This window comes from Filicampus tigris, chromosome 16, assembly GCF_054856515.1.
Source record: "Filicampus tigris isolate MCC_2025a chromosome 16, RoL_Ftig_1.0, whole genome shotgun sequence".
Lineage (NCBI taxonomy): Eukaryota > Metazoa > Chordata > Actinopteri > Syngnathiformes > Syngnathidae > Filicampus > Filicampus tigris.
Window position 1 is genome coordinate 9,396,307 of NC_141232.1, and position 22,223 is coordinate 9,418,529.

The window sequence follows — 22,223 nt, forward strand, 5'->3', positions numbered from 1 at the left end:
GATGTATAAATATGAATAGGAAACAGTGGTGACGTTTCAGAAACAAGCTCTCACATGAGTCAGCAAGTGTTTACTTAATGAGTGATTATACTGTGAAACAGCCGCACCCCCGCACTGGATCACATCATGCAAATGAAATTCTGAGTCTAAATATTTGACAATGCATGACATGCCAGTGCTGTATTTCCAATTATGTTTGATCACTTAATAATTCCCGTCACACTCTGTCACTGCTTTTACCTGCTCATTATAATCACTTTATTTGTTTGTTATTCTGGCAAATAGGCAATTAGCAACAAAAGACATTCCTGATTGAGATGTTAAATCACATTTTAGTTTCAGGATAAATACATTAAATTGTAAACAAATACAAATCAAGCCATTTACCCATGTTGTTGTTACACATACTGATCAAATATCTTGCCAGACTTCAGCTGGAAACTACAACAACAACAACAATAAAAAGAAAACAATACAATCTATTCAAGTTGGGCTAATTTCCACTACTCCTTTACAAATTTTAAAATTACACATTTTGAGATATATGATTTTCTTTGGACAGTAACAACTTGTCAAGAGGTACAGAGAAACCCTTCGTTGTGTGTTTCAATGTCACTCTTGGATCAGGCTTCATTGTAGGGAAATGCATTCAGTCTCAGCGTGACAGTGTTTTGTTTTGTCAGCCCTTTCCATTTGTCTTGTAAAGTAAGATGTACTTCAGAAGGGAAATGTCACCTAAGGCATGAATATTTTACATTGTGAAGCATTTGAATTCTCTTAGACAGGCACATTGTTATGTTTGTTAAAGACCCACACATACTGTAAACAAATCATGCAAAAGGGGACAAGCATGTGCTTCCTCGCACCTAACGACGACTTGACATGACACATTTAGAAAGATTACTGTTTGCATATTTGCAAAGTGTGGAAAGTAAGCACAATTAGTGGTTTGAAGGTTTTATCGGATACACAAATACATACACCGTATGTACATCACACCTACAGCAATAAAATATGTAATGACTAATGGTTCAAAGTGGACAAGGATGACAATAACTGATTTCTATCTGTTTTCAGTTTTTTACACTGTGTCTTTCCTCCTCGGCCTTGTCTATGTCCTCAGACACTGACGGAGCATCTTTCTGTTAAAAGAAAAGGGTTCGTATTCATTTTGAATGCACCTTCCAATTATTGTATAGCAAAACAGGCTCCTACTCGATCGGTCACAATATTAAGCACACCAGCGTAATCTAATGACATATAGAAACATCAAGATGTCTGTCTTTGTAAATAGGGTGGAGCCTCCAAAGTCAAATGCTCCAAAAGTGCTACAAAAAGTCAAATTATAGCTCGCTAAGAGTCTGATGAACCCCACAAAGCTTTTTTTTTTTTTTTTTTTCCCCCACATGTCTTTTGCATTGCCACAATGGTAGGTAACTAGATGGAAACTGTAATGACAGCCATAGAACAGAAAATTGTGACATGGGAAGGTGTGTTGTCAGTCAGCACAATATAAGATGCTAACCTTTCACTACACAATATTTAATTAATTCAAAGTATGGCTACAAAATACCACGTGGTGATACGATCAAATTGAAAACAATTGTTCCTGTCTATCAAGCATCCTTTATAGGATGATTAGCTGTTGGACTTCCCATTAGCCAAACACAGACAATTGCCTGGGACCCCACAGCGCTAAAGAATGTACCCAAAACACCTCTTTGTATGATGCCATCCAATTCTACATTGTCAAAGTTATGCAAATTTAACATGCATATGAGTTGAACACTACCTTACAGAAATGGCAGAAGACAAGAAAAACAAATATACTCACCACAGAACCATCACCTTCCTTGTTGAATGAACATGTCAGCCATTTCTTGTACTCCTCCCTAACCTAAATAAACACAACAGAAATTGAATCGGTCTACTCAAAACATTTTGCAAACACTTTTAACACTCAAGCGACACGGTTTTATGACCAGTCGCCACATGTAATATGTATTGATGGTAATTAGTGGGCTCTGACCTCTTTGTTGAGAACACAGTGTACAATGAAGAGGAAGGTTCCCTGCTGGGAGTTGAGAAGTATGAAGAGGACGTGGAAGAAAAGGTTGGTCTGGTATAGTCCAATAATCCATGTACAGCCCAATATAACAAACTGGGCCACAATCTTAAAAATAATCAACCTGTAAAAAGTTTTGTGTTTTTTTTTTTATAACGAATAACAATGCAAATACGATATGTTCCTTTATCTTTTGATGTACGGTGTTTAGTTCAAACACTCTAATAAGATTATAAAAAGAAGTGCATCCAAAAACATTCAAGTTTGCAACAGTATATGTTATATTTAGAATCATTAGCGGTCGATACGTTTAGAAACATCATTCAGTTTAATTCACTTTATTCTACATCAATGCAAATGGCAACCTCAATAATATAAATGTTGGTAAATTCCTACCTCTCATATTTTAACAAGCATTATAGTCAGTTTGATAGCACTTCATCATTTTTATTGTGGGGAAACAATGAGTGGATGCACAGTATGTATACTCTAATGTGCTGCAAGCAGATGAAAGGAAGCTCTCTTTGCTCTCTAATTGGAAGTTTCTAATTGCTGAAATTTTGTTCGGAAAAAACAAATACATTATACCCAATCACCTCGTGTCTCTGGATTGAGAGACATCACTTCTCATGTCGGCCAAGGTAGGTCTTAAACTCCATAAAGTAGCGCAGAACAAGATGATGTTAAGCTGTTGGAAGGAGAATAGTCACAGTGAACTTGGAATCAGATGAGTTACATCCCCAAAAAAAAAAAATCAATATTTTGAGAAACTAATGTGGTGATTGAGTCTACTTCATACAAGTACTCACCGCAAGGACGGTAATGACAGGTCCTGATACAGCCCAGTTGAAGTTGCGCTTTTGCGACAGCCAGCAGCTGAAATTCACCCCAACATTAGCCTGCCTTCTCTTGTATGCTAGCATTACACATTGCTCATGAATAAACACACACGCGTCTATATTTCACTTCTCATGCGACTCACTCCTTTGAATTTGTGTCTCCATATCCATCCGAGTACACCAGCGCAGAAACACCCACGATCACAAACGGAACACCATAGCCCATCAGGTAGAGCAAGAGCCTGGGAAGTCCATCTCTCTGGATCACCTGCACCCTGGACAGCTTGCGGACCAGCAGGTGCAGCTGCAAGGCCTCCAGCAGCATCCATACAAAGCTTGCAACTACTAAGAAGTGGAGGAGTCCCGCTATGACGGTGCAGGCCAGCTGTGGAGACATCAGGAAAGTACTCAAACGTTGTCATTAACACACCAAAAATTCTACACTTCCTGTCAGCTGACTTTGGACAAGAGGCGGAGTACACCCTGAACTGATTGCCAATATGTCCCAGAGCACAAAAGACAAACAAGTAGTTAGGTGTCAGACTAACATATCTACACAACTTATTGCATTTTATTTTTGTTTGCAGTGGTATTCAAATCGTGACTGTCCACATTTTCAACCCATGTTCCACACTTGCTGCCTAGAGTCCTGTTTTGCATGTGCAAATACAATGGATATAAAAAGTATACACATCCCTATCCAAATGCAATTTTTTTAACATGAAAAAATAGATCTAGATAATCATTTCAAAACCTTTTGCACCATTAATGTGACCTAAAACTTGTACACCTAGAATGAAGCACCGGTGGCTTTGCTGTTCTTCTTCAGCTGGAAGAGGGGCCTTACAAAAGGTGGGATGAATTATGAACAGTTCTAAACAGCAGTTAGTGTGAGCACAAAACCTCCTGGCCTCTGCTAGAAAGCAACAACATATCAGGAAAAGCCTACTAGAACAGCTGGAAATTGTGGGGGGTTGATCAAAGGCATTGGTGCTGACTTTTGTTTCACATGAATTTGAATGTGATTGGTTAAATTATTTTCAGGGGTTTTGTATATTTGTGCTTATTTCAATTATTTATTCCCTCTTGAAACAATTTGCAAATGATTTGTCAAGTTGTGAAACATTTTGATATTTTGATCTCATTTTCTTCATATCACAAAAAAACGAACAGGGGTGTGTAGATTTTTTTTAATAGCTACTGCATCTGGACTATGTGAGTAAAAACATACAGTACATGAAATGTCATGGTGTCTTTTTCTGCATATGGCCATTTTTGCCAAATCTGCCTGTGGGTGTACCTCATCTTCAACGTATCTGTCGTTCCACAACAGCAGGAGATGGGACAAGGACAGGTTGAGACACAGGTGAAGACGTGCCGTGTTGTTGATTTTTGGGTTCCAGCTACAGAGTAGAAAGGTGAGGATGGCCAAAGCAAAGAAGAAGAGCCCGACTATGACACACATCCGGTTCAGCCACTCTAAAAAAGAATCCTCCGGAGGAGGCTGAGAGGAAGAAGACCCTGTCAGAACTAACTAGCAAAAGTAGACATTTGCTCTCATAAATAGTAAACGAGAATACCTCGCCAATCTGTAGGATGAGGGCAAATGTGGAGAGATGAGAGCAGCTACACACTGTGAAGTTTTCATTTGAGTGTGCAACCCAGCATCCGTCTACTGACCATCTCATTGTCTTTGTTGTTTCTTCCATTTCCATCTCTTTTGTTTTGTCCTCCCAGTAGACACAAGTCACCAAGCCAGATTCAGGTAATATCTGATTAAATGAGAAAACCCCATGCCAAAAGTTAGCAAAACATTATATAGTGTATAAGTCAAGATTTTTTTTTTTTTTAAATGAGACATAGAACCCTCTTGTGTTGAATGGTGAAGTTGACCGGCTCGGTGAGGTTAGTGTTGTTCACTGAGGGTAAAACCGCAGTGATGACATCCGAGTACATCTCCGTCCTGTTCTCGGTTTCAAAATAGCGATGACTGAGAAGTCTCTCCATACCTGTTAGTGTCATAAAGGCCACTGCAGCTGAACCTGGTGAAGTCCACAAGGAAGCACGGGTAGTATTGGCATAATGTATTCTGACTATGTGAAGTGACATTTGCTAATAAAGCTTTCACAGTGTTCGTAACATCGTTCTGTGCAATCTCACCATTGTTGTTTTTTGCCAGACTTTCGAGGTTAATGTCCATGATGTTTCCATTTACTAAGAGATGAGAGCCACTTTCGTCACTGCTCCCAGGTCCAATCGTCTCGAGGGTTAACGCTATAGCAAACGCAAGGATTGTAATATCTTAATTCCAATAAGTAATTTTTACGTGCAGTATATGACAATATCCAAAGGGTGAGAATTTCTTACCTACTGTTGAACTGTTCACGGTAATCGTGGTTTTATTCTGGTTTGGCGACACCATGGCGTTCACAAGGCGGCCTGAAATGGCGAGGATCTTCCTTCCGGTCTCTCCATCTCCTTCACTGCTCACCTTGATTGTCTCGGCCCGTGGTCCAACACCCGACACCTCCTTTAGAATATGTTTAACGTAAGAGTGAGTTGTAAAGCGTAAAGTAGGCTTCCAGCAAAGAATGAAGCATGTTGAATTGTGGAACTTGTACCATAGATGCTGAAAAGCTGTTTTCCACTGTCTGGGGAGAGAATAGCAACAAATGAGAGGGTAGGAGTCATATGAATTGTTTGACTGGGTGTTAAGTGAATGTTCAACTTCATTTTAATACACAATTTTAGGTTTAAAGAATGAAACACCCAAAGTACGATTAAGTACTTACATGTATATGCTGTCCGTGTTTTTCTTTCAATTGTTTCAAAAATGTTATTTATTAGCAAAGCTGGTTACTAGTTCAAGCTACAATTTGAGATTGTCATGAAAATTTGGTGAATGCTTATGGATCATGTAACCTGTCACCAACTTTAATGCATGCGTAAAATAAATATACCAAGATAGGGATTACAATACAGCAATTTTACTGTATTTTAAAGGCACAACAGAACAAAAGGTAGCTTTACTGACTGGCACTGGTAAAATGATGTTTGTGTTGTTTATAAGTTGCTGGTCCATGTTGTCGAGAAACGTTCTCTCTTTTGTCCGGCCCTGCAACAAATACAACAACTTTAACTCATATAAATCACAGGATGTTACAGTGTTCAGAATATAAGACCTACAACCAATGTGACATGCTTAACTTCACTTACCACTGGAGGTTTTATCTCATTAAGAATATCCTGAAGACCTGTGGAATGATCATAGAAATCCTCAAATAAACATGCTTGTCTCATGATGACATTGTAGTGTAATTCGAAGCTTACTTTTACAAAAGGAGACCCCAACTATCCATAAAATCCCAGTTGAAGGGTAAAGGCCATCTGGACAGGAACAATAGAATGTCCCAGGTGCATTAGTACAGACTGTTTGAAAACCACATACATCAGGCACCTCACTGCACTCATCTACATCTATGAAAAGAAAAAAAAATGCATATTTAAAAAAAAAAAAAAGAAACACAGTATACTGTAGTTAGGAGCTTGTCAAATGTCAAAACATTTGACCAGTAGCACACACACCTGTGCAAGGGTTGGCATTGCTGGCAATCACTTCCGGGTAGTTCAGCCGGTAACCGTGGATACAGGTGCAAACATATGAGCCCGCTGAGTTTGTGCAGTTGGAATCAGGTCCACAGACTGTGGCATCTTCGTTGCACTCGTCAATATCTGCCAAGCACAAATTGCACAAAAGGAGATTCATCTCAACACCATGAATAACACACTTGAACTCGGATAGCAAAGTAAGACAAGTACCCAAATCAAACTCAATTTAAATCTTGCAGAAAAATGATAGCTACTGTATTATGTATTATGTCATCATCTAAAAAAAATTTTTTTAAAACCCTACCTTGTCTGGAAATATGAATTATTAATACTGCTAACTAAGTGGATTTTCCCCCCAGTGTTTATTTTTTCCACAGAGTGCAGTTTTACCAAGACAGATGTTTTTGTCACTGGGGGGCTGCTCCTGTTCAGTTGGAGAGAAGCCCACTAGACACGCACAGGTATAAAGGCCGGGTGTGTTCGTGCATTCGGAATTTGGACCACAGAGCGAGGAATCCAAGCATTCATCAATATCTGACAATGAAACAGGTGACAAAAAAAAACTAAGTGATGAAAAGTGTGTGGTCACGCTTTAGTCCAAATGTGCTATACAAATAAAATTGTATAGTATTATATACCTTGGCAAATAGGAGTGGCGTTTCTCATGCTCTGGTAGCCATCATTGCATTGACATTGATAGCTTCCTGCCTCATTTAAACATGTCCCATCATCACCACAAACGTTTTGAAGACACTCGTCAATATCTTGCAGGGGTGGATGGGGAAAAGTGAGATCGGATCAGCTTGTTGAGAATTGTCATCCTGGTATGCGAATATAACACATTTGCAAACAGTACCTATGCATGCATTATCGCCTCCAGGCGGTTGTTCTGGGTTTGTTGCATTGTATCCAACCAGACAGCTACAAGTATACGCTCCAATTGTGTTATTGCAATCGGAATTACTTCCACAAACACTTGGATTTGCTGTACACTCGTCTATATCTATTGGAAAAATATATAGACATGGTATGGAAATGTCATTTGGGCAACTCACTTTACAAGTTTAAAAAAAAAAAAAAAAAAAAAAAAGGAACACCCAAAAGAAGCATGCTGGGATGCGTGTATTTACCAGTACAGCCATACGAATCATTTGTGGGCAGATGACTTGGGAGTAATTCGTACCCGGTCACACAAGTGCACCCTCCACCACTGTTACACTGAGCAAGTGGCCCACAAGAATCGTTTCTACAAACGGAGTGGTCTAAAAGAACACACATGACCAGAATCAAGCAAATCAAATGAACAAAGTCATGACGTGAATAATGTTCATGCTTTTGACTATCTTACATGTTATAAAGCCAGAAGTGGACACTGGGAGAGATGCTGGTTTTAATATGTAGAATTCTCCTGGACACAGCACCACCTCCATTGTGAGGCTGTGAGAATCACACACTGAAACGTGAACGTACGCATTTCCTGTTGATGCCCTGTTGGATTCCGTGGTTGGATATGAAAATGAAAAACGGATAGGGTACTGGAAACCACCAAGAGGTCCTGAGTGGCAGCCTTCCACAATTCTGTCCCCACCAATTCCAGTGAAGCGTAACCACTGACTAGAAAGGTGGCCATCATCAAGCGGATAGCCAATGAAGGAAGAAGATGAAAAGGCTACATTGCGATACGGGTCGGTAACGTTGACGTAGCTGTCACAAGAACCTGCGTGAGTACGAAAGACATCATGACTGTTGCGTCTCATCTCGGTGTGAAACGCAGTATAAAGTATTGTTGGACCTACCGGGTGGAAAAACACAATGTCCAATGATGAAAAAAGTTCCTTGGAGAAAGAAAAACAGATTATCTTAAATGGAAATAGTTACAGGGCACGTAGACAGACGACTAATCACACTTGCGTTCACATTGTCACCGAGTGGAAAGTGAAGCCGAACTGTCTGTTTTTGATCAATTTGCACTCATTACGTTCCGCATTTTCACATCACAAACGCCACAAATTCTATGAGGCAAGTCATTTAAAGTTAGTTGCTTACTCCATACATTGAGAAGAGCCATACAAAAATAAAATGGTCCAAATGAACTTACCCAGGAGAAGCATTAAGGCGCAGAAGTTCATGATGACAAGAAAACACACCTGTAAAGCTCAGCAACTCAAAAGTGCAAGAGACGTTTTCAAAGCAGACAGCAGCTATGCTCTCAGCGTCTCGTCCCGATGCAAAAACCGATGCAAATGCATCTGGTTGTGATTCAAGACGGTCAAGTTAGGGGGCAAGATTTAAGGAGCGGGATTGGGTAATATGTTTGTCACCCTTGAGGGCTTTTGTGGTGATGGTGGCAAATGATGGAAGAGCCAAGTGCAAGTAAACAGGGAGGCAAGGCAAGGTTGTGCAACATACACTCAAAAAGAAAAGATTTAGGAAAATCACTTTCATGGAAACATTTGACACGGGCTGACAGAAAACAGGGAACTCAATGCAAGCAAATTGATGAGACATTGGGTATGCTTGGACAAGACGTGAATGGCTGGAGGGAGCTGATTGGTTGCAACAAGGGGAAGGGCTGATGAGAACAGGGCTGATGTTTTCTTTTAATTATTTTTTTTATTAACAATACGATTATTATTGTGGTTGCAGTTTGCAGAACTGTGTTTCCTTACACTAAGGTTATTTCTAATATTTTGGCCCTCTCGTGTAGTTAAAAATATACGCTTTCATAATTCCTGTATTGGATCGTTGTAGTTGTCATCAATCCTAGGCTAAAATTGAGGGCGGCGATTTATCAAAAACAATGTATCGTCGCTGTCCTGTGAAAAACACTCATGTCCATTTTTTCCAATTTTCTTATTTTTACGTGAATGGAAAGCGTTACAGACATCGCATTGACGTGAAAATTTTTTAAAATTACAAAATTGGACATATGTGTTTTTCACAGGACAGCGACGATATATAGTTATTATTAGTGATCTTATATATATATATATATATATCTGTAGTAAAAATAAAAATTATTTATGAAGCTTATTTGAATTTCACAAAATGTGCACAATTACACCCAAAAAATAAAACACATTTTCAAACAATTTTTCAAAGTGACCTCTGCTGGATTTAAGTTAGTCCTATACAGTAGGACATTTTCCAGCTTAACGATGAATCATTCCTGCTGATGCTAATGATGTAAGAGCTCTGATGTCTTACACATAATGTGATGTCATTTATGACTAATTAAGTATTACCACGCTGAGAGGATTGTGTAATTCTTAGAATGCAGTAAGGGTTCCAGACACGTTTGCAAGACTGCCGTATCCACTGTCGTTTGCATTTAGGTGAACGCGCGTGTATGGCCAATAGGCACATCAATGGCCATGATTTACAGACATGGTTCAGAAGAACACGACTACTGTACATGTGGAGGCATATGACAGCAAACGGATGACATTATCTGAGAGGTGATCAAATTACATCAGTTCTATCCTGCTATTCTCATGAGCTCAGATATTTCAGGTTCACGTCAGTGGTTCTCTTGGTCCAAGACAAGACTTTAACTCTTAAGTATTCTTCCAATTTAGACTAACTTGTAGGATGAGTGAAAAAGCAAACAATAACCGCTGTGTTTATCTTAATCAACAGAGTTGTCAACCAATTTGATCCCGCTACCTCTAAGGAGAAAAGTAACTCATGGTGGAACCGACTCTTGGGCTGTCAAAAGGTGGCCAGTTTTAATTGTCTGAGGAAAATAAGGTTACTTAAAACTGTGAAACCGACCAATAAAGGTATTCGTCTCTCTAAGACAAAGAGAACAAGTCCAAAAAATGAGACCCTGAGGTAACTATAATTATACTCAATTTAATTGTAATTTGACTAGACATTTATAGAATACCAGACATGCATATTTCCTTCCAATGTGACAAAAACAACTTTGGCTTTAATCGACGTCACAGTTCCAACGGCTCAGAATTAGAATGTGTGGCAAGAAAACAAATCAAGTGCAAGAAGTTTCAGTGGTGGGCGTGTTGCAGAGTAAGTTTGACAAAAAGCACATCACATTTACTCAAGGAGTGCCACCTAATCTGATCTAATAATTGTTTCTTTATTGCAAAAGCGATGCAGTGTCTTTCCTGAAAAACAAATCACTCAAGAACAGAGGAGCTCCACCTCTCACCAGGACATGGTGGAAGTATGTGAAAGCCTGCCAGTGAAAAAGAAAGTACGGCAGGTGTCATTTCAAGAAGACATCCAAACCACAAGTACCACATGTCAGACAGACCTTCCTCTGAAAAACACAGACTGGAGCCCGAAACAGAATACAGCTAATGTCCAAAGCCTCAGTGATGGAGAAAAGAGCTGTCTTAAGTGAGTAAAGCACTTTTCCATTGATTTGAAAATGCTGCCCTTACTTTAATGTTAAATTTTCTCTAACTGGAAAAATGAGGTGGATGATTCATACAAATCATTGCATTTTATGTAGCGCTCATTCTTTTAAGCGTTGCAAGGGTTGGGAGCAGAATCAATAACATCTGACTGATGGTGAAAGACTTGGATTGATTGCTCAATTGCAGGGGAGTTGTGAATGGGGCACTGACCCGGAATTGCATAAAAGTCAGCTATGCGAACCACGATGCAAGCAATGGCCCATCTTTGGTGTGCTCAAACTGTGAAAAGTCCAAAAGAAACTGCGGTCCAGAACATTACTATGTAGTGTGAATTATAATTCACCTCTAACTAAGATACCATCACCAAATCATTATCAAATGAAATAAAGATACCATTTTATAATATTTGTAGTATTGACTACCGATCACTGCAGAATGCAGTCTGGCGTAGATTGTAATTCTCCACAATCCTGAAAGAAAACCAAAATCTTGACTTGTGATAAAAGTATAAGCATTAGGAACAACATTCACGTCCAGCCTTCTTCAACAGGGATATCATCAAAGGTGACATCGGCTCTACTAACAAAAACAAGTTGCGGTGGTGGCGGAAGGTAAGTTTGACACAAAGCGCAGCGCCGATTACCTTTGTATTAAGTGGAAGCAGCAAACCTTCAAGATTAGCGGCGAACCGATCACCAGGCTAAATTTTGAGAAATTCACAGTATCTTTGTTATCTTCTGTTCCAGTGGCAATGTATGCAGTTGATGTACAACAACAACATAATCCATTCACCCATTTTGTATACAATTTATTCTGTTTGTGACTATGGAGAGCTGTAGCCTGGCAAAAAAAAAAAAAATGACTACATCACTAGGCATTAAAACTTCATAACTAGCACTGAACCAGCCTCACATCCAGCAGATGTAAAGTTGGCAACCTGCCACTGGGTGTAAGTGTAACCTTGCATGAACTAATCAAGGCTTTATTTTCTGTGACAGGGATGTCAAGTGGCGCCAAATCCTAAGGAAGAGTGCCATTTAAAGCAGACCCTCAACTCTTCTCACCATGACAAGCCGGTGGTCTTGGGAGGCCTCGCGGAGAGGAAGACAAGTTGGAAGATGAGGAGGGAAAAATACAATGAAACCCTACGGGCCACATGTATGAAGCCAACCCTCAGACTTCAGCAGTTCAAATATCTTGGGTGAGACTCTATTTGTCAATACCAGAGCTGTTTATCAAAAAGTTATTTTTTAACATCCCTCTTTTATCAGCTAGTTGTTTTCATGGTTTTTTTTAATGGTCTTTGTTCTTTCACTTGTATGGTGTTTTTCCACCTATTAAGACAATGGTAACCAGTAGCATTATATGCATGCATGCATGCAAAAACACCTCCTCCCAAGAAATTAATTGGAAGAAAAAGGTTTGTATTTTTTGGGTTCTTCCCTTCTTGTGCATCAGGCTTCCCAACCCGGCACAGATCTGCTACATGAATGCCAGCCTGCAGAGCCTTCTGACACTGGAAGATTTTGTTGAAGGAATCAACTGTCAGAAGCCAGTCTGGAGTTTAAGTCCTGAGGCTGCACTAATAAGGTAAGTGATAGAAACACCTACTGTTGGTCTGATTGCGAATGGCACACTTTCAACTTACGTAATTTTGTTTTGGCCTCTCCAGATCCTTTATGAACATCAGCGCATGTCACAACTCCATTAATATCGAGCATAAAATCCGCTGCCTTTATGCATTCAAGAACACAGTTTCTCTCTTGGCGCCAGAGTTTCAGGATCTCTGCCAGAAAGTAAAGACATTTATGATTTGGTGTATTTTTTTGTATTACAGTTTTTCAGAGGTGGGCATTCTGTCAGACTGCTGTATTAGTCAGTCACTGACGGACGCCCGTTTTGCTGACGATTGACAGGACACCTTTTAAAAATGGCGGAGTGATGAATGACAGAACAGAGTTTTCATCCGTCAATGTTATCGTCACTAACGGCGTCCTTACCGCATCCAGACTACCGGTCCGTCCGTCACGGGCGGACGCCCGTTTTTCTGATGCTTTTTGAGGGGACTGATTGACGGACCAACAGACTTTTCACAGACTAACTGAAGGTCTTAAATGATGGACTGACTGACGGATTGATAGGCCGACGATTACAATTCAGTTTGTCCGGAAAAATGACGGACTGACGAATGGCGGACGGGTATCCTGGCCGCTGACGGATGACGGACCAGCAAAATTTAGTAAAGTACACACCTGTGAATATTTTTTTCTTTTGGATATTCATCTGTGCATGCATTTACAGGATGCCCACGAGTTCCTGACTTCTATACTTGATCAAATAAGAAATCTGAAGCCAGCACAGCAAAAATTGGCCACCATGATAGGAAAAGCCTACAACTGTCCTGTGGAAGAGCATTTTGTGTTCAAGATGCAGAACATCAGGATGTGTTTGAGGTACAACTACTTAGCCCGAACACTTCCAAATCAATTAACCAACTAAGTGTTGGCCTCCACCACATCCATGAATTTCAATCTTCCGAAGACATTTTGGTCAATTCTGTCGAACTTTTCCAGTTCCCAAAGCAAAGCCCATAAGAGCATCCTTGGATAAAAGAACCTGATTATCCCACAACCATGTGAAACACTTCTGGGGTGAACTGGAACTGACACTTCAAACCAGGAACCTCTGCTGCATTAATGATCTGTACCTCCTAATCCTTAGGTGTAACATCACATTTGCAAGAGAGGAGGAATTTACGAACCTGTCCCTGGACCTGTTACCTGGTTGTGGAACAGTTCAGGAAATGCTTCAAAATTATCTGAAGGTAACCTAAGACAAGACGTAAGACATCCAATGACTTGTTAGTGGGCATCCACTAAAGAAGGCTATTTTCCGGCTTTTGTGCAGAAGACACAGGTGGAGTTTCAATGTGAGTGTGGTTCCAATACATCATTGCAGAACTCTTCCTTTATTAGCCTGCCCAGGTAAAGCATATTTTATCCACCTCTAGAATGACTTCATATCTGAAAGTGACTGAAGTAAGAAACCCTGTGAGTCGTGTGATGTAAAAGACATTAAAAACTATCTATTCTCTTGCACCGCTAATTTAATCCATCCGTTTCCCTCATCTACAGAGTGCTGGTCTTGCACCTGAAGCGCTTTGTATTTTTTTCAGTGTTTGGGTCAATAAAGGTCCGTCGGCCTGTTGCCCTTTCCAAGGACCTGGTACTCCCATTGAAACAGGTAATGTGAGATAAAAACAACAACAACCTCAAAGTAACAAGTTATAAATGTGAACTTGCATACTTAGACTGTTGGGTCTTTGCAGGGTGGGGTCTGCTACAGTTTGGTGAGCATCATCAATCATAATGGCTTTACAACAAGCAGTGGTAAGATAACCGGTCTAATTATGCTTCTTTGTCCTTACCTCTTCCAGCAAAGTTATCTTTTCATTGTTTGTTTATTCACGAGATTACACTACTAAAAACTCAACAAACTACACGTGTGAAGCTCCTCGTTAAATTTCTGTGCAAATCTTGTGGTGTGGCCATGTTTGTGCCAGCGTCTGTTGAGAGGCCCAATGTTTGATGGTCCTGTGAGGAAGAATCTGATCTCTGATTGATTAAAGAAACATTCCCATTGCTAAGAGTTGTACTTACATCAGCCAACACTACTGATTCTGAAGGCCCTGGGCAAATTAGATTGACATGACATGGCAGTACATAGAGACTGAAATGTTATCATCATCCAGATACACTTACGGAAGCAGCATAGTCAAGAGAAACATAAAAATGAATCATTGATCAAATATTCAAAATTTAATTCTAAATGTAGGTCAGCAGAGTAGACCTTGATAGCCCTGACCTTTAACCTCCGCAGGCTAATGTTTCATTCTTATTTAGGGCACTATATCAGTGATGGAGTGGATCCAGCTGTGGAAAAGCAGGACCTGACTGATCGCTGGTTTACCTACAATGACCTAGATGTCGAAGAAACGAGTTGCGCCTCTGTATGCGACAAGCGGCAAACTACTGCCTATGTCCTTTTTTACAGAAGGCATGAGTAGAAGGACCTGCAATTCAACACCATGGTGGTGATAGCTACTCTGCTCCACTCTTACTCCGAGGGCCAAGTACCCAAAGATCGGATGAGGTGGCTACAATGTCAATGTCTATTGCTAAGTGAGCACAGCACCAAGGGGTGCGACAACCAGAGTGTCCGCACAGTCATCCAGACGTTTACTTCCAGAGCTGTTACCGTTTGTGGAGGTGAGTCAAACCTGACTCTTGCAGGTAGCAGGTACCTAAACAGGTAGGAAAGTGGGTACAACCCCAACATGGATACAAAACTAAATCTGCAGCAAAAGTTGCACCGCAACTCCATTTGGTAAACCACAGCCTTGGGCTGCTTGGTTATGAAAAAAATATGCACCCTTGCTGGCCCTGACTGTTAGGCATAAATTATGCAAGCATAGTATGTGACATTTTAAAAAGTTTAAAGTCAGCCTCAAAAGGACAATGTGTAGAATTTAGTGCCATCTAGTGGTCAACTAGAATGCAATGACCTAATGCGCATGCATTAGGATCAAGCACAAGCACTACGGCGCCTCCGAGAGACCACACGCCGCAAGACTACCTACAGTTTCTTCAGCAGAGGTGCAGGCAAAATGTCATCACAAATGACTTCTAGTATTCTCTCAAGTCATGAAGTAAGTGTATTGCATTCTTTACACATGTAGTAGTCATGATGCTGAGGGACTACAATCGCTAAGTTTATCTCCTTCGAATATTTGTAGCACAAAGATGGCAGCGAAACATGGCAGCCTTCTTTAGTGGAGGCGCGCGCTATTTAATATAGTTATAGATTACCTCACCTACGATTATATAAAAACAATTACGTTGATGTGGTAGAGCATATTTTTTTGTGTGTTGTTGAAATGAAGTGGGTTTTAAAAATGATTATTGAAAAATCTCAACATTCTACACATTGTTCCTTTAAAGCTTAGCAATGTTAGAAACAGGCCTACATAGCCATTAACAACTGTATGTACAGTATCCATACAGTATCCATTTTTAATTCTTACATTATTTCGTGCCATAGCTTTAACCACAAAAACAGATTACACTAATTAACCAAACAAAATGTAATTATGGTGTTTTAATTCCCATTATTATTCCCATGCGGGCATGGTTGCAAGACTTCAAAAAAGAAAAAAGCAGACACAGTTCAAATGACAATGAAGGTTTTGGGCACCAGATGTGTTTGTGTGCAGATGAAGCCTCACAAACTGAACCGTTATTTGTGAACCAGTTGGTTGTAAAGCTTCAAGTGTTCAGAAGGCTCCAGTTGGCCACCACTTCTAGTTAGGGTAATACAAAAAAAACAAAAATAAAACAACGAATGAAAACAAATACAGAAAGTAAGTACAACTCCTAATGCTTTTTAGGGCCTAGCTAACTGATCTGGACATCCAACATGGCGTTTAATCGAATACCGATCACGTGATCGACAGCTGCGGAACGTTTATATTTGCTTGTTGTTTCTTACCCGCAACATACACACACGGACCGAAAGAGTGTGCCGGTAAATTCCTTCCGTAAAAACAAACGAATCGTCTTTGAGCATGAATATTGGATATATGTAAATTTCCCTTCCACGTTTTCTGTTAGGCATAACGTAAGTTTGCACATTTGGATAATACTGTTCATAAAATGTCGTTGAACATCGATGATATCGTTGCAGTTGATTTATAATCGGTATTTCATGTTGATGGTGCAAACAGAACCGCATGAATGATTATTTCTGATGCGTAAAATACAATTGGCCACTCTTTAGTTATTCGGACAAAATGATATATTGGAATGTGTTGGCCTTATACAGGGGTGGGATATTAATTTTCTAAGAGAAAAAGCCACTTGAGTTACTTTAACGGTTGCTGAGTGCCAAATTGAACATGCTAACATCAATTCTGTTCAAGATTAGTTTAATGTATTCCTATAAAGCAGTAGATTAGTTTCATGTCTTTATATAAAGCAGTAGTTGTATTATTTTGACGGCTGCTATTCGCGTAGTTTCCCCCACATTAGTCGAAATGACATACACACATTAACATTAGCACTATTTAATCAACATTAACATAAAAACAAAACCAAAACACGTTTGCAATGTGCACTAATTATTCTATATTTTGTAAAGTGTACTTACATTTTGAGCACCAACCGCTAACCTAGCAGCTCCAACTTCCTAGTTGTGACTCTCAAATCTCCATCAGGGCAAATGCGGCTCTTCCCGCCGCCGTGCAGCAAGTAAGAATGTTTGCCAAATCAGCGTTTCCCCAAACTTTATTGCGCCAACGCAACTATGTTGCATTAGAAAAAGATTTCATGACACACCAGCAAACAAAACATCCCCAAAAGTATGAGTACTGGAGCAATGACGAATTGCACAAAAAAAAAAAAAAAAAAATACGCCAGTCATATTAACCATACTTCTACTTTTCTCTTTTAAGTATACCTCGAAGTTGGAGTCAAAATAAGAAATCATGGCATCACTGGTGAGTAATAGTTTATGGCTTCGTGACATAATGCTCCCCTCTAACTGCAATCAATGTGACATATTTCATTTCATGTTCATTTTGTTTTTATTTTGTTATAATATATTTGATAGGCTGCTGACTTGTGGGATGGAGAGCAATGGAACATTGTAAGAGAATCTGCTTGTTTGTGTTGCAGGGGAGCAGCAGTTCTTCAGGCACTGAATATGTTGTGCGAGTCCCTAAGTGAGTAACATACAGCACATGAAATGTGATTTTATTTTGCTCCACCACTGATATGCTCTTGAAAGATATTTGTTACTATTTGTTTATTTGGTTTGAACCACTGCTACACTAGATATATAGCCATATAAAAAGGAATCATGTTAGGATACGTTTATTCAAATAAATTAAGACTGACTGAAGGGTGTAAAAAATGTGATCAGGACAGCCCTAATATTCATGATTAATAACTACCCTCATCAAACACTTCTATAATATACACCTGGAGAATGTGATTCTTGTATACATTGAATGAATATTTCAAATTTTATAGTGTAATATTCTTCCCCCTGTAGAAATACTTGCAAGAAATACAATATAATGGCTTTTAACGCCGGGGATAAAGTCAACTGTTCAACATGGACACAGGTAAGTTTAGTAATTGTTTACTTACAATAATGTTGAAGGCGAATACAATGGTTTTAGCTGTTAGTATTGACAAATGATCAGTTGTTGTGATTGTACCATAATATGACATTTTTTAATAATACATATCTGAACTCCTTCCCTCAGGCTCGCATGGAGAGAGACATGAGTGCTCGGAAGATATACGGTGAAGAAGAGACACCGGAGGGTGCGGCTGGGAGCGAGTTTGGCAAAAAGCAGCGTGAGGAGGCGCGGCGGAAGAAGTTTGGCATTGTAACACGTGAGTTCAAAGTCGAGGACCAGCCTTGGATTCTTAAAGTCAACGGCAAGGCTGGAAAAAGGTGTGATGAAAAACACTTCATCCTTTTACCTTTCCCCATACCTATGGCCAAATATGAACTACCCTCTCTGTGTCTGTCGATATAAGGTTCAAAGGTCTGAAAAAGGGGGGCGTCACAGAGAATGCATCCTACTACATCTTCACCCAGTGTCCTGATGGAGCCTTTGAAGCCTTCCCTGTTCACGGCTGGTACAACTTCACGCCGGTGGCGAAACACAGAACTCTGACTGCGGAGGAGGCTGAAGAGGAGTGGGGCAGGTGAGGGAGAAAGGACCACAGGTTTAAGTCATTCACTGCCATTGACGGATTTATTTGTCGTTTCACAGTCCAGCCATTCAATCCCAGGAATTCATTTAGATTTTTTTCAAATGTTAAGGTAAAAGAGCGTCTGAATATGTCTGGAAGTGAATGAGTTGAAGGTCCAGGCTCAAGAGATTTAGTACATCAAGTTGAGTTGAGTTGTCCTGCCACAAGTCTTTCTTTTTCTCCCGCACTGAACAAAGCAAACACCACAGGATCGCTTTGTTGACGTGCTTGTAATTGTTTTCTTTCAAGGAATTCAACATGAATACAAATAGGTATGCATTTACCACAGTCCTACTGAGCTGGAAAAGCTTGAAAATGTCTTGCTCAAATGAGTGTGCAAATGTGCCGAACGGTTGCAACGGTGCTGTTCAGATTTTCCGTACATTATCGTCATCCACGCAGGAGGAACAAGGTAGTGAATCACTTCAGCATCATGCTTCAGCGACGTCTACGCGAGCAAACGCAGGGTGACGAGGAAGAGGACGAGAGTGAGAAATCGGCCAAGAAGAAAAAGGGCGGCGGTCGAGGGGGCGACCTGCGCATCCACGATATGGAAGATGACTTTGAGATGAGCAGCGATGACAGTGACAACAGTATGGGCGAAGGTCAGGAGGGGCACGCTCAAAGATGGTTTCTCAAACACAACACCTTGTTCGTGGGAAAGATGCACTATGGTAAGCATAATGCCAACACGATGAAAAATGTCTTTGCTTTTAGATGGAGAAGGCAAAACAAAAGCAAAAACCGAAACGGGGAAAGGAAAATCAAAGAAGAAGAAAAGCAATGACAAAGAGGCTTTGGAAGACAGCGATGATGGCGACTACGAGGGTCTCGAGGTGGATTACATGTCAGATGAAAGCAGGTCAGATCTCTATTTTTTTTTTTTTTAATCCAAATGTAGGATTTCTTTATATAAGACACAGCGACGCGGCCAAACGAGAATCAAACAGAATTTTTTTGAAGTGGACAAGAGAATCCGCGCAGCCAGAAAAGCATCTAAGCACATGGGAGTATATGGCCCGTAGTCTTTAATAAATCACTGATTTTGTCTTTTGTAAGCAGTTCAGATGAAGAACCTGAAAAAGGAAGGCCCAGCAAAGGAGAAGACGTCCCTAAAGGTCAAACCAGTATATTATGATGGTCAAACATTCAAGAGATATACTCTATAGTCCATGTGACATGTGCTTCAAGATTTTTTTTTTTTTTTTTTTTTTTTTTTTTAACAGGGATCGATGAGGCCTCAGAAAGCGAGGAAGAGAGCGAAGAGGAGAAACAGAATGAGGAGGAAGCAAAAGAGGAGGAAGAGGAGGAGGAAGGAAAGAAAACACCAGCGCAGACAGAAAAGAAGAAGAAAAAAGGTACAGACCTCACAGGGACAAACTATCGTGGTTGTCTCTAAAATTTACTTCTATAAGAAAAATGCGAGAGACACCTTTCAGTGTGATGCTACAATCTTGTTTTTATATTATATTTTCAATTAACACCATTCTGATATTTGTAAACTTGCAACTCTTATATTGGGTCTTATTAGATTGTTGTGGTTTGTGTGTGTGTGTGTGTGTGTGCGTGTGTGTGTGTACGAAAAACAAAAACATGTGCCTAATGTTAAGTGTGTATTCATGTGTTTCACAGACAGCAGCGGCGAATCGGACAGCTCGGACGACAGTGACATTGAGGGAGAAACGGCGTCCGCTTTATTTATGGTGGTTAGTGTGTGTGTGGATGAATAAGTGAATATTTTTATTTTATTTTCAGTTGGATTAAACATGAATAATGTGACTGTAAAAAAACAAAAAAAAAAGGGATGAGATTTTTTTTCATCCACAATGAATCTTCTTGTTCCTCCTTCTTGTAGAAGAAGCGCACTCCTCCAAAACGTGCAGGTGGGCGCGGCTCCGCCGGAAGCTCCAGAACTGGCAGCCGGCCGGGGACGCCATCTATAGACACTGCCGCCACCTCCAACACACTTCGTGCTGCTGCCAGCAAGCTCGAGCAAGGTGCATACATTCATATTTTTTGACTTCAAGCAAAAATTAAATTGTGATGTGTTGCTATGGCATAGACTTTTCACTTTTTGTACAAAGGTATTGCGACACCTGGCCATTACAACAACAGGAAGTGAAAATGCAGCAGAAAGGAAATTGAAGCTTCTAATTTGCTCCATGAACCAGTTGTATTTTTTTTTACTTCTCTCTGTTCATCATTAGGCTGAAAGCACACTTTCTTAAACCCTTTTATTTAGACCAACAGTGCCATCGAGGAGTAAAACAAATACAACAACTGTTTCGTGAAGCAAATTTGAAGCCTCATTTTCCCATCACTAGTGCAGGGTCCCAAAATAACTTTTTCTCCTATTTCTATTAAAATGACCCCCCCTCTCCGATGTCTTCCAGAGGCACACTTTTCAATTGCTTCACACTACATATTAAATATTACATATTACAAGTGCGACTCAGATCTCACTTTTCAACAGGTAAAAGACAGACGCAAGCTCCAGGGACAGACTCGCCAGCTGCCAAAAGGCTCAAGATGGACCCCAGCAGTCAGAGCCCTACTCCCTCTGGGAAGAGCACGCCTCAACCCCCGTCAGGAAAATCTACCCCGAGTTCCAGGTAATGTGTTCTCACCTTTGCTTTTACACCTCCCTGTGCTGTCAGTTCATCTTGCAATGACAATAACGGCAATGGAATGGTCTTGGGAGTTGGCTTGAACTTGTCTTTTCGATATGCCACAGTGATGTACAGCTAACAGAAGAGGCGGTCCGCCGATACCTGATCAGGAAACCAATGACCACTAAGGACCTGCTGAAGAAATTCCAGACCAAGCGCACAGGCCTGAGCAGTGAGCAGACTGTCAACGTGCTGGCGCAGATTTTGAAACGCCTCAATCCGGAGCGCAAAAACGTTAACGACAAAATGCATTTTTATCTCACGGAATAAACGTGGGGGCTAGGATGGGCTCCAGATCACCGGTGACCTTTTTGAGCAAAGGCGCTGTAAAAAATTGATGGATGGTTGAAACAAACATGGCCAGAAGGGGGAGGAGGGAAGTGAGGGAATCATTTTATCGTGTTTTGTTATTGTAATATGACACCAGATCTGGAGCTTAACTGCTCCAAATGAAGTGATTAGGAGGTGATATTCTAAATTAACTTCATATATAGTAACAGAAATAATGTACTGAATAAAAAAAGCTGTTCACAACTGAGAACTTGCTTGATAGAATCACATTGTTTTCTAATAAAACTTGATCATACAAGGGTCTTTAGACATGCTTTTTTTAAATTTAATTTCAGTATTTGTAATCTTTTAAAATTCTGACATGTTGTACCTGCAAAGCACTGGCGTCAGCCCAAAACCTCCTATTATGTCACAATTTGGTAAATTATTTTTTTTCCCACAAATCTGTACTATTTGTTATTTTCTGTACAGATTATTAACCAATCTAAAGTGTTGAAAATGGCATGCTCTCTTTGATGACGCCGAGTTGGTTAAACAAAGAT

The 22,223-nt window shown here is 40.2% G+C and overlaps 2 protein-coding genes across 9 annotated transcripts; one reads left to right on the forward strand and one right to left on the reverse strand.

Moving 5' to 3' along the window:
• Positions 1 to 231: 231 nt before the first annotated feature.
• LOC147134580 (adhesion G protein-coupled receptor E3-like) lies at positions 232 to 17,339 on the reverse strand. 4 transcript variants are annotated; one of them, XM_086056324.1, is made up of 21 exons: positions 7,862 to 8,070; positions 7,644 to 7,775; positions 7,370 to 7,516; positions 7,152 to 7,277; positions 6,904 to 7,047; positions 6,490 to 6,636; positions 6,235 to 6,291; positions 6,121 to 6,158; positions 5,939 to 6,019; positions 5,526 to 5,555; positions 5,272 to 5,434; positions 5,065 to 5,178; positions 4,771 to 4,946; positions 4,485 to 4,676; positions 4,205 to 4,408; positions 3,048 to 3,289; positions 2,875 to 2,941; positions 2,662 to 2,753; positions 2,030 to 2,189; positions 1,835 to 1,897; positions 232 to 1,142 (listed from the first exon to the last, which is right to left on the reverse strand). In XM_086056324.1, exons 1-21 carry the CDS (start codon positions 7,941 to 7,943, stop codon positions 1,074 to 1,076), a joined length of 2,526 nt encoding a protein of 841 aa, XP_085912450.1. In that variant the 5' UTR covers positions 7,944 to 8,070; the 3' UTR covers positions 232 to 1,073. The 4 variants fall into 4 exon arrangements, with proteins under 4 accessions (XP_085912450.1, XP_085912449.1, XP_085912448.1 ...); XM_086056323.1 differs by having other exon boundaries at positions 4,771 to 4,913; positions 6,235 to 6,381; XM_086056322.1 differs by having other exon boundaries at positions 6,235 to 6,381.
• gtf2f1 (general transcription factor IIF, polypeptide 1) lies at positions 15,521 to 21,988 on the forward strand. 5 transcript variants are annotated; one of them, XM_086056329.1, is made up of 14 exons: positions 15,521 to 15,603; positions 17,404 to 17,448; positions 17,627 to 17,673; positions 18,006 to 18,078; positions 18,223 to 18,416; positions 18,503 to 18,673; positions 19,124 to 19,326; positions 19,439 to 19,583; positions 19,781 to 19,839; positions 19,948 to 20,079; positions 20,354 to 20,427; positions 20,577 to 20,718; positions 21,195 to 21,333; positions 21,456 to 21,988. In XM_086056329.1, the coding sequence occupies exons 2-14, from the start codon at positions 17,437 to 17,439 to the stop codon at positions 21,658 to 21,660; spliced, it is 1,596 nt and encodes a 531-aa protein (XP_085912455.1). In that variant the 5' UTR covers positions 15,521 to 15,603; positions 17,404 to 17,436; the 3' UTR covers positions 21,661 to 21,988. The 5 variants fall into 5 exon arrangements, with proteins under 5 accessions (XP_085912455.1, XP_085912454.1, XP_085912453.1 ...); XM_086056328.1 differs by lacking the exon at positions 15,521 to 15,603 and adding an exon at positions 16,403 to 16,478; XM_086056327.1 differs by lacking the exon at positions 15,521 to 15,603 and adding an exon at positions 16,428 to 16,571.
• The last annotated feature ends 235 nt before the right edge of the window (positions 21,989 to 22,223 follow it).

Coding starts and splice junctions, on each gene's coding strand:
- LOC147134580 (XM_086056322.1), bottom strand. CDS start 7,943: ATGGAGGTGGTGCTGTGTCCAGGAGAATTCTACATATTAAAACCAGCA. Junction 2,942..3,047: donor GGAGACACAAATTCAAAGGA/GTGAGTCGCATG, acceptor GGTGAATTTCAG/CTGCTGGCTGTCGCAAAAGC. Junction 1,898..2,029: donor ACTGTGTTCTCAACAAAGAG/GTCAGAGCCCAC, acceptor GTGTTTATTTAG/GTTAGGGAGGAGTACAAGAA.
- gtf2f1 (XM_086056329.1), top strand. Junction 20,080..20,353: donor AGAAAAGAAGAAGAAAAAAG/GTACAGACCTCA, acceptor TGTGTTTCACAG/ACAGCAGCGGCGAATCGGAC. Junction 21,334..21,455: donor AAATCTACCCCGAGTTCCAG/GTAATGTGTTCT, acceptor GATATGCCACAG/TGATGTACAGCTAACAGAAG.